The 12680-nt window shown below is 44.3% G+C and overlaps 1 protein-coding gene across 1 annotated transcript in view; it reads left to right on the plus strand.

Annotated features, from left to right (window-relative positions):
- Window positions 1–12680, plus strand: part of ATP9A (ATPase, class II, type 9A) — a 152781-nt gene that overhangs the window by 78659 nt on the left and 61442 nt on the right. Inside the window, exons 7-12 of the mRNA XM_015423186.1 lie at window positions 1709–1760; window positions 4548–4642; window positions 5095–5175; window positions 7018–7093; window positions 10710–10786; window positions 11843–12003. Coding sequence (XP_015278672.1) covers window positions 1709–1760; window positions 4548–4642; window positions 5095–5175; window positions 7018–7093; window positions 10710–10786; window positions 11843–12003 — 542 coding nt within the window. The remainder of the gene's footprint in view (window positions 1–1708; window positions 1761–4547; window positions 4643–5094; window positions 5176–7017; window positions 7094–10709; window positions 10787–11842; window positions 12004–12680) is intronic.

Below are 12680 nucleotides of genomic sequence, written 5' to 3' on the forward strand. Positions count from 1 at the left end.
CTGCACATTTGTGCAGCAGGGGAGATCAGGAGTTGGGGAGCAAGCAGAGCAGGATTGGGGGTATGCAGCTGTGTTTCAGTGACAGAGCAATTGCCTGGCATACAGAAGGTCCTAGGTTCAGTGCCTGGCTTTGCCTGTTAAAGGGATCAGGGTGCAGTTGAGGTGAAAGAACTTTATCTTTTGGGGAAGGGCTGTGGCTCAGTGGAAGAGCCTCTGCTTTGCATGCAGAAGGCCCCAAGTTCAATCCCTGGCATCTCCAGCTAAAAGGACCAGGCAGTAGGTGATGTCAAAGACCTCTGCCTAAGACCGCGGAGAGCTGCTGCCAGTCTGAGTAGACAATACTGACCTTGATGGACCAGTGGTCTGATTCAGTATAAGGCAGCTTCATGTGTTTTTATCTGAGACCATGGAGAACCACTGCCACAATCTGAGTAGACAATACTGACTTGGATGGACTAAATGTCTGATGCTTCTTGCAGCTTCTTGCGTTCTTGTGTGTTCATGTGAACCCCATTCCCAGCTGCTGGGAATTGTTGCTGCTTCCATGGTCAGGGAAGATTTCTGTGCCCCTATTTGGAAGCAGCCTCATTGTGACTCAAGACCAGTTTTCCCTCTAAGCTGAGCTTAGTGTGAGCTAGCTCAGTTTTTTAGCTTCTGGCTCACACATTTTTGTCTTAGCTCAGGAATTTATACAGTAGCCAAATTGCTGGATCACAGCTTTAAAGCCAGTAGCTCACAAAGTTGAATTTTTGCTCACAAGACTCCACAGATTAGAGGGACCATTGCTCAAGACCAAAACTATAAATGCAAATCAAATTATATATTAAAACAGTGAGGGCTGTTATGTCTGGAGGGGGTGATTTGGGATGGAGAATACTCTTCCCGCACTTATTGCTTTTCTGTAACAGCTCCTTCCATTTTGTTGTACAAATAGATTCCCAGTCAAAAATTGAGTCAAAATGAGGTTTTATACTTGAAATGACATCATCATACCATCATCATGAAAATAATATTCAAAAGGCATAATTGGTTACAATTTGAATAAAACGTTCCTTATTGGTCAAATGTAAAGAAAGGTGTGTCTATACAACAGTGTCAAGGGAAAAAATCTTTATAATCTCATCTATACTACTTGACCTAACCTGAATAATATCACCCAAGGATTCTTTATACCCAAACAAAGGTGTTTTTCTCTGATACGGAGCTAAAAATCCTTTTTGACCCAAACACTGCGAAGTTGTAACCTAAAAATTAAAAACCATGAACCTTATACCTTCTTCTGTACCAAAAGAATGTTATTGTTTTGTCTGCTAACATCAGCTGGAAAGATACCCTGACCTACAAAGAAAGGCCTTCTATATAACAGGCCTTCATTACATCCTAATAAAATCTTATTAAGAATAAATCTATAAAACCAGAGAAATATGAATAATCAAAAAAGGGGAAAAATCTTTATAATCTCATCTATACTACAATTTATCTGCAGATTTCTAGCTTAATTGTTTACCCCATCACAATTAGTATATGTCTTGATCCACACAACATGGAGGAGTTGGGGTGTTGAGAGGAGGAGTTCTAGTAGGTCATATTCTTATATTGTCAAAATAAAAAAGAAATAACTCAATTCTATGCTCTCAACTTCATGTCTTACCCCTAACTGGGATGGTGAAAGGAAGGCTCCATAACCACCTCTCTGTTTGCAATGCAGAACCAGCGGGTCCCCGCAGACATGATCTTCCTGAGGACATCGGAAAAGAATGGTAAACATCTGGAACCAATTGTGAAAATAACCATTAAAACCTTTTACTTGACTATTAAGGACAAAAATGATCAGTTTGAAAATGTAACCCAAGTAAACAAAATTTTCGTCTGGGCGATCCAACCAATTCTGACACCCACACACCCACCCTCTTTTTGATGGCTTGGATATCCTTGTTTGTGCCCATAAAAACACAGAGATTGCTTATTCTAGGTTGGGTCTCTTTATGCCTATGAAGAAAAGAGGGCATGCAGTATCTGTCTCTGTCTTGCTGTGGTTGTTACTGAACCCAGCTGACCTGCTTCACATTTCTCTGCAATTATTCAGAAGCCAAAAAAAAAAAGTATCCTATAAAAGCTTTGAAAACTGGAAAAATGTATCCTATAAAAGCTTTTAAAAAGAGCCTTGGTTTTTGGGATTCCTTAGTGTGTTTATTTACTTAGCCATATGTACAACTGTTAGGAAAGTCAAGGGTGACTTTAAAATATATGCAAAAATACCCCCATTGTGTCCAGACTGCGGGACCCTGCCTGCATGTGATAATATTTATCAAGCGTACAGCTGCCCGTGGCACTGTTTATTCAAGTGCAGTCATATTACGGTCTTGGTGGCCGCCGTCAAATTGGTTGTGGGTCATAGAGAGAAGATGACCCAAATCGAAAGTGCAATTGGGAAGCACACATGGAGCTGTCCCCGATCTTGAAATGAATGAGTTGCTAGGCTTATGGCTCTGACAAACAAAAGAAGACTGATGATAAACCAAATGGTTCAGCCCCTGCTCTTAGGAGACCCCCAGGGCACCCTGGGTTGGTCAGACATGCTCAGAACAATTTTGCTTCTGCTTGGTGTGGAAGGAAACCACTGTGAATGGAGAGGGGCTGTGGGCCAGTGGTAGAGCATCTGCTTGGCATGGAGAAGGTTCAACCCCCAGCATTTCCAGTTAAAAGGATGTCGCAGTAGATGATGTGAAAGGCCTCCACCTGAGACCCTGGAAAGCCACTGCCAGTCTGAATAGACAATGCTGACTTGGATAGACCAATGGGCTGATTCAGTATAAGGTAGCTTCATGTGTTCATGTGGCTGGCCAGAATTAATAGATGGAGAATGCCGTCTCTGTACCCGTTTTTCACCTAGTCAGTAGCACAGGTCATCCTGTCATGATGCTTAGCTTTCAAACCATAAGGAAAGGAAACTTTTTAAAAAATGAAGAGTGGGATTTTTGCATTATGGAATATGGCATACAGAATTCTGGGCTTTACGTGGCATAATTAAAGAATGCACATTGCTCTTTTTAAAAATTAGTGTTGCGTTGTTCCTTGAAAATGAACAAATTCAAAACATTCGTGGAACATTTGCATTTATTTCACAGAGAATAAATGGCCAGATGTACGTCATGTTGGTGGGGAAAATTTGACGAGCCCAAGAACTACAGGAAAAATTCCTGGGAACTTTTTTCAAAATGACCCCTAGACTCTCATTTGACTGTTGCAATTCCATACAACACATTTCCCTAACCTCTGTTCTAGCTCATTTCCCTTGTGAGTTTTGAACTGGTAAAGAAAAAATTGTTGGTTGGAGCTTTTTTATACCCCACTTTTCTCTACCCAAAGGAGTCTCAAAGTGGCTTACAATTGCCTTCCCTTTCTCTCCCCACAACAGGCATCCTGTGAGGTAGGTGGGGCTGTGACTGACCCAAGAGAGAGAACTGTGACTGACCCAAGGTCACCCAGCTGGCTCCATGTGAAGGAGTGGGGAATCAAACCTGGTTCTCCAGATTAGAGTTTGCCACTCTTAACCACTATACCACACTGGCTCCAACAGCAGAGCATAGAAGCTGAGACCTTCCCCTGATGTTGCCTCCTCACACCGTTATTCAGAGATTTACTGCCTCTGATCATGGAGGTTCCCTTTAGTCACCATGGCTAGTAGCCAGTGATTGACTTGTCCTCCATGAATCTGTCTAGCCCCTTTTAAAGACAGATCAAGATGGGTAGCCATGTTAGTCTGTCTGTAGCAGTACAAAAGAGCAAGAGTCCAGTAGCACCTTAAAAACTAACAAAATTTGTGGCAGGCTATGAGCTTTCATGAGTTACTGGTCACTTCTTCAGGTAATCTGACTGTGACTCATGAAAGCAGTAACTCACAGAGTTCATCCCATGCCAAAAATGTTGTTAGTCTTTAGGGTGCTACTGGACTCTTGCCCCTTTAAAGCTGTCTGTGGCCATCACTACATCCTCTGGTAGTGAATTCCACATTTTAATCACTCGCTGTGTAAAGAAGTATTTCCTTCGAAGGGCACAGAAGGGGACAGTTTCATCCAGTATCTTTCTCCTCACTGCCACACACACAATATATGGCATGTTATCTCTGAGGATCCCCTGATCCTCAGCATCAATTTTTTCTGGCGTCCCAGTGGGTTGCAAGAGGAAAGGAAAAGCAGGGAAGAACTGCCTCTGGAATTTCTTGTGCTTATAGATGGTAGGATCCAGTGCCATGTATTCGAATTCCTTCCGGAAGAAAGAATTCAGAAATATGCAAACTTCTTCCGGAAGAATTCAGTAATACACATTTCTGGGACTGACTCCCATGTGGTTATACGTTCATCATTGGTGCTATGATGGGGAGAGTTTTTGTTTTGATTTGTTCAGATGAGCACAGGTGAGCAAGTGCAGTAAACCATTTGCACCATGTAGCAAAAGCTTGTCTTTAGTAGGTGCCTTCTGGATGTAACACAACCACCTCCCACCCCCTGCCAAAATCCTGATTAACACAGATTAAAAATCCACAGGGTCCTGCTTTCTGCGTACGGATCAGCTGGATGGTGAAACAGACTGGAAGCTGCGTCTGCCTGTCAGCTGTACTCAGAGATTGCCCACTGCTTCAGTATGTAAAAGCTTTCTGGGGTTTTTTCGGTTTTCCTCCAAAATGTAATCAAAAGTTTTTTAAAAACTGTGGCCTGTATCCAGTTGTGCAGTTCTGACAGAAATTCCAGTACCCTTAATTCTTAAAAGGGGTGGCTTTTTCTGGTGACCGCCCCCATACTTTGCCCCCCTGTGCTGTTCATGGGGTCTGTGATCCCCTGGTAACAAAATTTCTGGAGCCTGCAGTGGGAGGGGGAAATCAGTGGAAATTGCCAGTCCCAATTGGGAAAATTTAAGCACCGTTGAGTCTTCCAAACTGCATGACTGAATTGAATTGGCTGTATTGACTCCATTAAAAGAAACAGAACCAAAATATGATTCCTTATTTTTTTAAAAAATGGGAAAAAATAGTTACTTAGAACAGGAGCTTGCAAAGGTTTTAATAATGTGCAGTGTTTTAAACCCTTTCCATAGGATCTTCTTCAGATTCGATCCTATGTGTATGCAGAGGAACCTAATATCGACATCCACAACTTCGTTGGGACTTTTACTAGAGTAAGTGATTGGTTGTTTGGTAGGTTGTGCAGTTGCACCTAAGTAAGTTTCTAAGACAGTGCTGAGCTTGGGGGCAGCTTCTTTCATGAAATACTGAGCCATATTGCCAGGAGGCCTCAAAGATTTCCCAGGACAAGCAACTTCATATTCTTTCTAGTCATTTTTATACTCCCTCTTTCCCCAAAGAGCAATCCAGTATTCTCTGTTCCTCGTTTTATCATCTCAACTTCCTTTGCAAGCTAAAGATGACTGGTCCAAGATTCTCCAGTGAGCCCCACAGTTTGAACCTGGGTCTCTCAGGTCCTAGACAAACACTGGGGCCACTGTAACCCACTGGCTGGCTGTATTATTACTTTATTTCAGTGGTGGAGTAATCCCCATGTTCTTGAGAACTGAGGGGCTGTGTGATGTAGCGGAATGCTGGACTGAGAAACATTTTTTTTGCATTTCTCTTGACCTTGATGTTCATGGAATAACTGTGGGTCATTCTCAGTCTAACGCACCTCACGGGTTGCTTGCGATCCTAAAATGTGGGAAGGTGTGTGATAAATTATATTGTGTGTCATAGAATGACCCACTAGTGCTGGTCCACCTCGGGTCCTTCAAGAGGTTGAGACACTCAGTGTGGCCATTCCGGCTCTCTGCCCTACAGCAAACCACTCTCCTGAGCCAGCTGGACTCCTGGAGGGGTTCCTTGCTTCTCTTTGGGGATCTACACTGCCGCTGGTCATTTTAGAGCAGGGGTCCCCAGCCTTCTTGAGCCTGTGGGCACCTTTAGAATTTTTCAAACGGGGCAATGGACACAGCCACAAAATGGCCCTGTGGGAGGTGGAGCCAAGCACACAGAGAGGAAGCCCTAGTCCTGGGGAATAAGAGGTGTAAATTTCTAAAATAACACTAGGGAAAAGGAGTCAGACTGAGAATTAAAACAATACTGTAGTGACAGCTGTTGCTGAAATGTTATTTTAACCTGCACCACTGATCAGACCTCAACTGGGCAATCAAAAGCCCCACTGGGCAGGACTCCACCTGGCCGCACCCACCTTCTCAAAACACTGGGCAGGCATCAGGAAAGGTGTTGGCCAGCACCCCTGGGCGCCATGTTGGGGACTCCTGATCTAGAGTCTCTCCCATTAAGTGAGCCAGAACTACTAGCAATCTGTCCGTGTCAGTGTTTACAGGCTGTGCCTGGAGCCTGCCTCTCCCACTCACTCTGACGGGGATGCCTTACCACACTTGTACAAACCGCATGTATTCCCTAGTCCCCCTTTTAGTACTCTTTTCAAGTGGAGCTTATTGTGGTCATGAATTTCCAGCATCTCAATATTTTAATTTGCTCTCTTCCATTCATTTTGCCACAAAATAGGGTTTCTATATGGTCTGTCTTTTTGCATGCAAGGAACGTGGTTCTATGCATTGAAAAATTACCCATCAATTCCATACAGGTCCAATCCCTTTCAGAATCGCCAAACAATGTACCCCCTGAGAGCTTCATAATGAGAACCCCTAACAGAGAGAAGCCCATAAGGTTTTCTGTCCTGAATCTTTCAACTGTGCATTCGAACCCAGGTGTTCAGGCAGTAGTCTAATAAAATATTGGGGCTTCTCCACCTCAAATTCTAATAATAAGATATTTGTGGAAGTTTCATGTCACTTTGACTCCTGTGATTCTGTAAATGAAGCTGACTGGAAGCCCTTGTTCTGTCAGAAGCCTGTCACTTCGAAAATACCTTGATTCCCAGGCCTCAGACCCATCCATGAGAGACTCTGTATTCGTTGAAATGTTTGTACAAGGCACGCTGGAGTGTTCCCTTTTTCAAAAAAAGTAAATACATCTTTTAGGAAGACAGCGACCCTCCAGTGAACGAGAGCTTAAGCATTGAAAATACCCTGTGGGCCAGCACAGTGATTGCTTCAGGTAAGGCCTAAGATGTGTGTGTTTCTGAGGGGGTATGTTAGCAATTTTTTAAAAATCTCTTTGTAATTGAAATAATCATCTCTTGTCAATGAAAATTAGTGGCTGGAATGAGGTTTTCCACTTGTCCTAACACCACAGGGGACTTTGAGCTGACATCTAATTACCCCCTTGGACATTTATAGATGAGAAGGCCTTGGAATTCTAATAACCTTTGGGCAAAGCATCCCCTGCCAGAACTGCACTTAATTGCTCTCAATATTGATGTTTTAAATCTGTAACAGAAAGGGTGTCAAAGAGATTATAGATGGAAGCGGGATAAAAGATTTCTAAGTCATTTCACCATCAGCACCCCATTTATAGAAAGACACCTTGTAAAAGTAACACCACATGTATTATGTAGAAGTTGGGGGAAAAAGTGATCTCTAATAAGTACTTCTTAAAGAAAGGAGACCTTTTTTAAAAACCAGGCAGTCAATGTATCTCTCTGCTTTATGTGTAAGCTTGATTCCCCCCCTCCTCTTTCTGTGGGAGAATTAGAAGATGCACCAAATGGATGCTTCATGTGATCTTGCTGTCCTGGTGATGGTATAGAAGGGCTGCCAGGTCCCTCTTGGCAACCAGCAGGGGTTGGGGGTTGGGGGGAAAGAGAAAGTGGTAAACCTTGTTACTGGCAGCACACAGGAAGTTACATCATTACACCAGTGACATCCAGGTCACACTCTGGTATTTGGGCACAAACTCTATGGTAAAACCAGCTTCTACCATAGAATTTTTGCCCAAATACCAAAGTGTCACCCAGATGTTCTGGCATGGTGACATTACTTCCTGTGTGACACCAGCAATGAGGCCTAGTCCTTCTCCTTTCTCCTGGTAAGTCCCCCCAACCACTAGCTGATTGGCAGCTGGGGGTAGGGCCTGGCAGTGTGGACCCCCGCCTCCATGGGTGGTCTGGCAAGCCTATGGTATAGTGGTGGCCACTTATGTGTTTACGTGGAAATATCGGTTGGGACTGGAGAAAAGCCAGCAAGAAAGCATTTAATTAGTTCAAGGTATTGTGGGTCTGCTTGTTAGCCATAGCCATTTCTCTGTATTATTTTCAGTGTTTAAATTGGACTACTTGCTTTGTTGACTTCATAATGCCTGTCCTTTGGAAAGTGCTCTAGGGTAGCAAATATACAGCTGTGAGTGCTATAGTACAGTCATGACTTCTGGGAACCTCTAGAGGGTATCATAACACAAATGTTTAATAATATATAACATTTAGAAATCATTTTCCTGTGGACTTGGTGAAATGCCACTATTCATGCAACAGACTTAATATATTATCTCCCCCCCCCCCCCCCCAGTTGTAAAAATGGGAAGAGGAAGGAAATGTGTCTAGGTAGATCCTAATAATTTGTTCTTGCTGCTGATTAGCATGCACGCACAAGCATGCACGCACGTCCATTCTAGTGAGCAAGATTCTGCCCCCCTCCCTCCTTTCAGGTTTGAATAGTTACCATAGTTACCAGATACTTCAGTCTTAAGTAAGTCAGAAGGATGCTGCTGTTGGTCACAACAAGACTGTTAACCTAGCTAGCTAGCTAACTTAGGTCCATGATCAATCAACAGTCCCGTCTTGTAGCAGCCATATTTCAATGGCCCTCCAATAGCTTACCTCATTCCTCCATGGTCGAGGACAGAGGGTGGCATTAGGGGAGGATGTGCCCTCTAGATACCCCTTGGAGTGTGGGGCACATCTTTCCCAAATGTTGTTTAACATCTATATATGCCCCCTCACCCTGCTGGCACAGAGTTTCGGTCTTGGGTATTACCAATATGCTGATAACATCCAGCTGTGTCTGCTATTGGACAACCACCCGGACACCACCGCAGAAAATCTGGCCATGGGTTTGGAGTAGGGTTGCCAAGTCTCACCTTGTTCTGGAGCGGGGGACTCCCGGGTCGATCATCCGAGTTTTCCCTCGGATGACTGTGGCCCCGCCCCCAGCGTGCCCGCCGTGGTCGTGTCACTTCCTGGTGACGTGCACGTCGAGGTGGAGTTCCCCCCGGGGCCCGATCCGGTGGCGGCGGGGAACGGGCCTCTGGGGTGGGGGTTTCCCCGTCCCCCAGGGTGACTTGGCAAGCCTAGTTTGGAGGCTGTGGTGGGACGGTTAAAAAAAACAGGCTGGAACTGAATCCTACAAAGACAGAGGTGCTGTGGCTGTGGGGAGGGTCTTCAGGGCTTGGGCTCAGCTTACCAGGTCTTGACAGGGCACCCATTGGCACCAGTGCAGTCCATCAAGAGCCTAGGTGTGATCCTGGATGCCTCTCTCAATACAGAGAGGTCACACATACAGCCAGGCTGGCATTTTTCCATTTATGCCAAGCCCGGCAGCTGGCCCCTTTCCTGTCGTGCTCTGACCTGGCCACAGGTTCATGTGTGCACACACACAAAAAAAAAGTGTACCTCAAACTATTTCATCTGTATTGTTCTACTGTCTGCTCCCCCCTCCATTAGAGGTCTCTGCATGTAGAAGTGGCTGTGGCTTTGTGGTAGAGCACCTGCTTGGCGTGCAGCAGGTCCCAGGTTCAGTCCCTGGCACCTCCAGTTAAAGGCTCAGGTAGCAGGTGACATGAAGGACCCCTCTATCAGAGACCTTGAAGAGCTGCTGGTGGTGGTGGTCAGAATAGAGAATACTGAGCTTGATAGACCAGTGGTCTGAGGTGATATTGCATCCTTTTAACCTGTGTCAGACTTGGGGAAAGATTAGTCATCCAAATTTATAGTTCATGTTTTGCCTTTCAAATAACTTAAAACACTATTAGGTGCATGTTCCACCTCAGTCAAAGTTTTGCTTCAAGGGTGAAGACCATATATTGGCTCACTTCAGATGTAACTGCAAACTGTGGTTGTGCCTCCACCTAAGTGAGCCTGGGTTCCCTCTCTCTACGCATGCAACTGCCTAATAAATGGTTTCTACTTTAATGGCAAACCATAGTTTGTGTTTGAACTGGTGAACAGTGAGGGGTTGTTCTTTTGCTAGCCTCTAGGTTCCATTTGCAACCCTGGTTTTCAGGGGCAGCACAAGTCATAATTTGCTGTTGGGGAAAACACGAGTTCTAAAAACATAAAATTCTTTCATTGGTTGGCTGTGTATGAGGGAAGAGGAGAGGAAGGAGTGTGTAAGCCTAGGTCACTCAAGCCTTTTCACATAGTAGTAAACTATGGTTTGTTATTTCATTAAACTGAACAGTTGGCCTGTATTTCGTGTTATTGTTAGGCAGCGATAATGAGCCACAGCAATAAGTCTCCAGCTGTAATTTATGTTGCTATGGTGTTAGCACTTGACAGCATACTCTGATGTGTATCAATGTGAGCATTGATGGTTCTTGTGGGTACAAATCATGTGCACCAAAAAGATACCTTAGGTGTGATAAGTGGAAATCAGAATCTACCCCCAGTTTCCTAAACCTACATGTGGGCATACTAGTTTTCTCTCTGAGTCAGACTTCCCACTTGGGTCTGTGGTACAAATAATCAAGATGAGTTTCCATGCATTAGCTTTTAAAATTAAAACCTCTCCTTTATAACGTTGTTTCTGTCTTTTAACTTAGTCCTTTTGTCTTGTCTCAGGAACTATTGTAGGCGTTGTTCTATATACAGGCCGGGAACTGCGCAGTGTCATGAACACGTCAAATCCACGGAGTAAGGTAAGGAATGAGGTTCTGCGCGGGCCATTTTTACAGTTATGCTGTAGCACATCCAGGGTTGTGAGTGAATTGTTCATTTGATACGGCATTCCGGCCAGTCTGGGCTCCTTGCTGATACCTGTATGTACAATTATTTATTTAGAAAATTTCTACACTGTCTCTCCAGAGACTTTCTCATGTTGGATCACAGTGCAGAAACAATATAGTGAGATAAATATAAACGATATAAGAACAGCTAAAAATGGAACAAACCATAAAAATAAGACAAGGCATTAAAAAAAAACAATTTAAAACAACATTCTGCAGCCTAAAATGATATCCATAAACAGTCTTCAGGCTAGAAGCAGCCTTTCAAAGCTGCTAAAAAAATGGAACCCCTCGGTTTGGGGGTCCAAAGAAATATTTTGTCCTGCCTCTGTCTTCTCACACTGTCTTTGCAAAGCACCATACTAAAGGATCATACCTTGGAACACTTGGGGGGCAGTTAAGCATAACTCTCTCTGAGACGGTAAGAAAGTCCATGTCTCTGGACAATACTACATCAGACTTTTTTTTTGGGGGGGTCATGTGATAAAAATGCTCATCCATACAAAAAACACCCCCCCCCAACAACATGTCTTTCAACAGGGTTCTAGCCCAGCCTGTTTTTTGATATGTTCATTTTCTCTTCGTGTAAGATTTTTTTTTTCACGAGGAGACCCATTACATTCTGTGAGCCCACCTCCGGACTGAAATGACACAGTCCAGACACAAGTTCGCCACCTTGGCCAAAAGAAGGCACTGGTCATGATAACTAGTTACTCCTTTGCAGGTTTCATCTGCTCTGTCAGACTGTCACTCAAGGTGGGTGAAGAGAAGAGTGATTCCCCCCCCCCTATATGCTAGTTGGGTTCTGTGACTATGGAGTTCAGCAACAGTTATGATATGTTACAGCCAGCCTTTGTATCTGATGAAGGGAGCTTCAACTTTTGAAAGCTTATACCCTCGGAAATCTTGTTGCTCTTTGAAGTGCTACTGGACTCAAACCTTGCTGCACCCCTCCTTTTGTTCTTCTAGATTGGCCTCTTTGACCTGGAAGTGAACTGCCTCACCAAGATTCTCTTTGGCGCTTTAGTGGTGGTTTCGCTTGTCATGGTGGCTCTTCAACACTTTGCTGGCCGTTGGTACCTTCAGATCCTCAGATTTCTTCTTCTTTTCTCAAATATCATTCCAATAAGGTATGAGATAGCTGAGGTACTTTTTTTTTCTTTTTAAAGAAGTAACGTATCTCAGTTAAGATACGTCTACAGTAGTTCGGGGAAGGGAATGTCAAACATGAATATAGCTCAGTTCCTCAGGGCCTGTGAAACGGAACTGTATAGGAGAGCCAGTTTGGTGTAATGGTTAAGTGTGCGGACTGTAATCTGGGAGAACTGGGTTTGATTCCCCACTCCTCCACTTGCAGCTGCTGGATGACCTTGGGCAAGCCATAGTTCTGTCAGAGCTGTCCTTGAAAGAGCAGTTTCTGTCAGAGTTCTCTCAGCCCCACCTACCTCACAGGGTGTCTGTTGTGGGGAGGGGAAGGGAAAGGAGTTTGTAAGCCACTCTGAGACTCTGAGTGAAGGGCGGGGTATAAATCCAATCTCTTCTCTTCTTCTCTCTTAAGAGCGTGGACTGTAATCTGGGAGAACCAGGTTTGATTTCCCACTCCTCCACATGCAGCTGCTGATGTGACCTTGGGTCAGTTACAAGTTCTTTCAGAGCTGTCCTCTCACGAGCGGTTATCAAAAGAGCTCTCTCAGCGCCACCTACTTCACAGGGTTTCTGTTGTGGGGAGGGGAAAGGAAAGGAGATTGTAAACTGCTCTGAGTCTCCTTTGGGTAGTCTCTTCTTCATTGTCTGGTATATGGGTGAG

The sequence above is a fragment of the Gekko japonicus genome, unplaced genomic scaffold (genome assembly GCF_001447785.1).
Source record: "Gekko japonicus isolate JY-2015 unplaced genomic scaffold, Gekko_japonicus_V1.1 scaffold737, whole genome shotgun sequence".
Taxonomy (NCBI): domain Eukaryota; kingdom Metazoa; phylum Chordata; class Lepidosauria; order Squamata; family Gekkonidae; genus Gekko; species Gekko japonicus.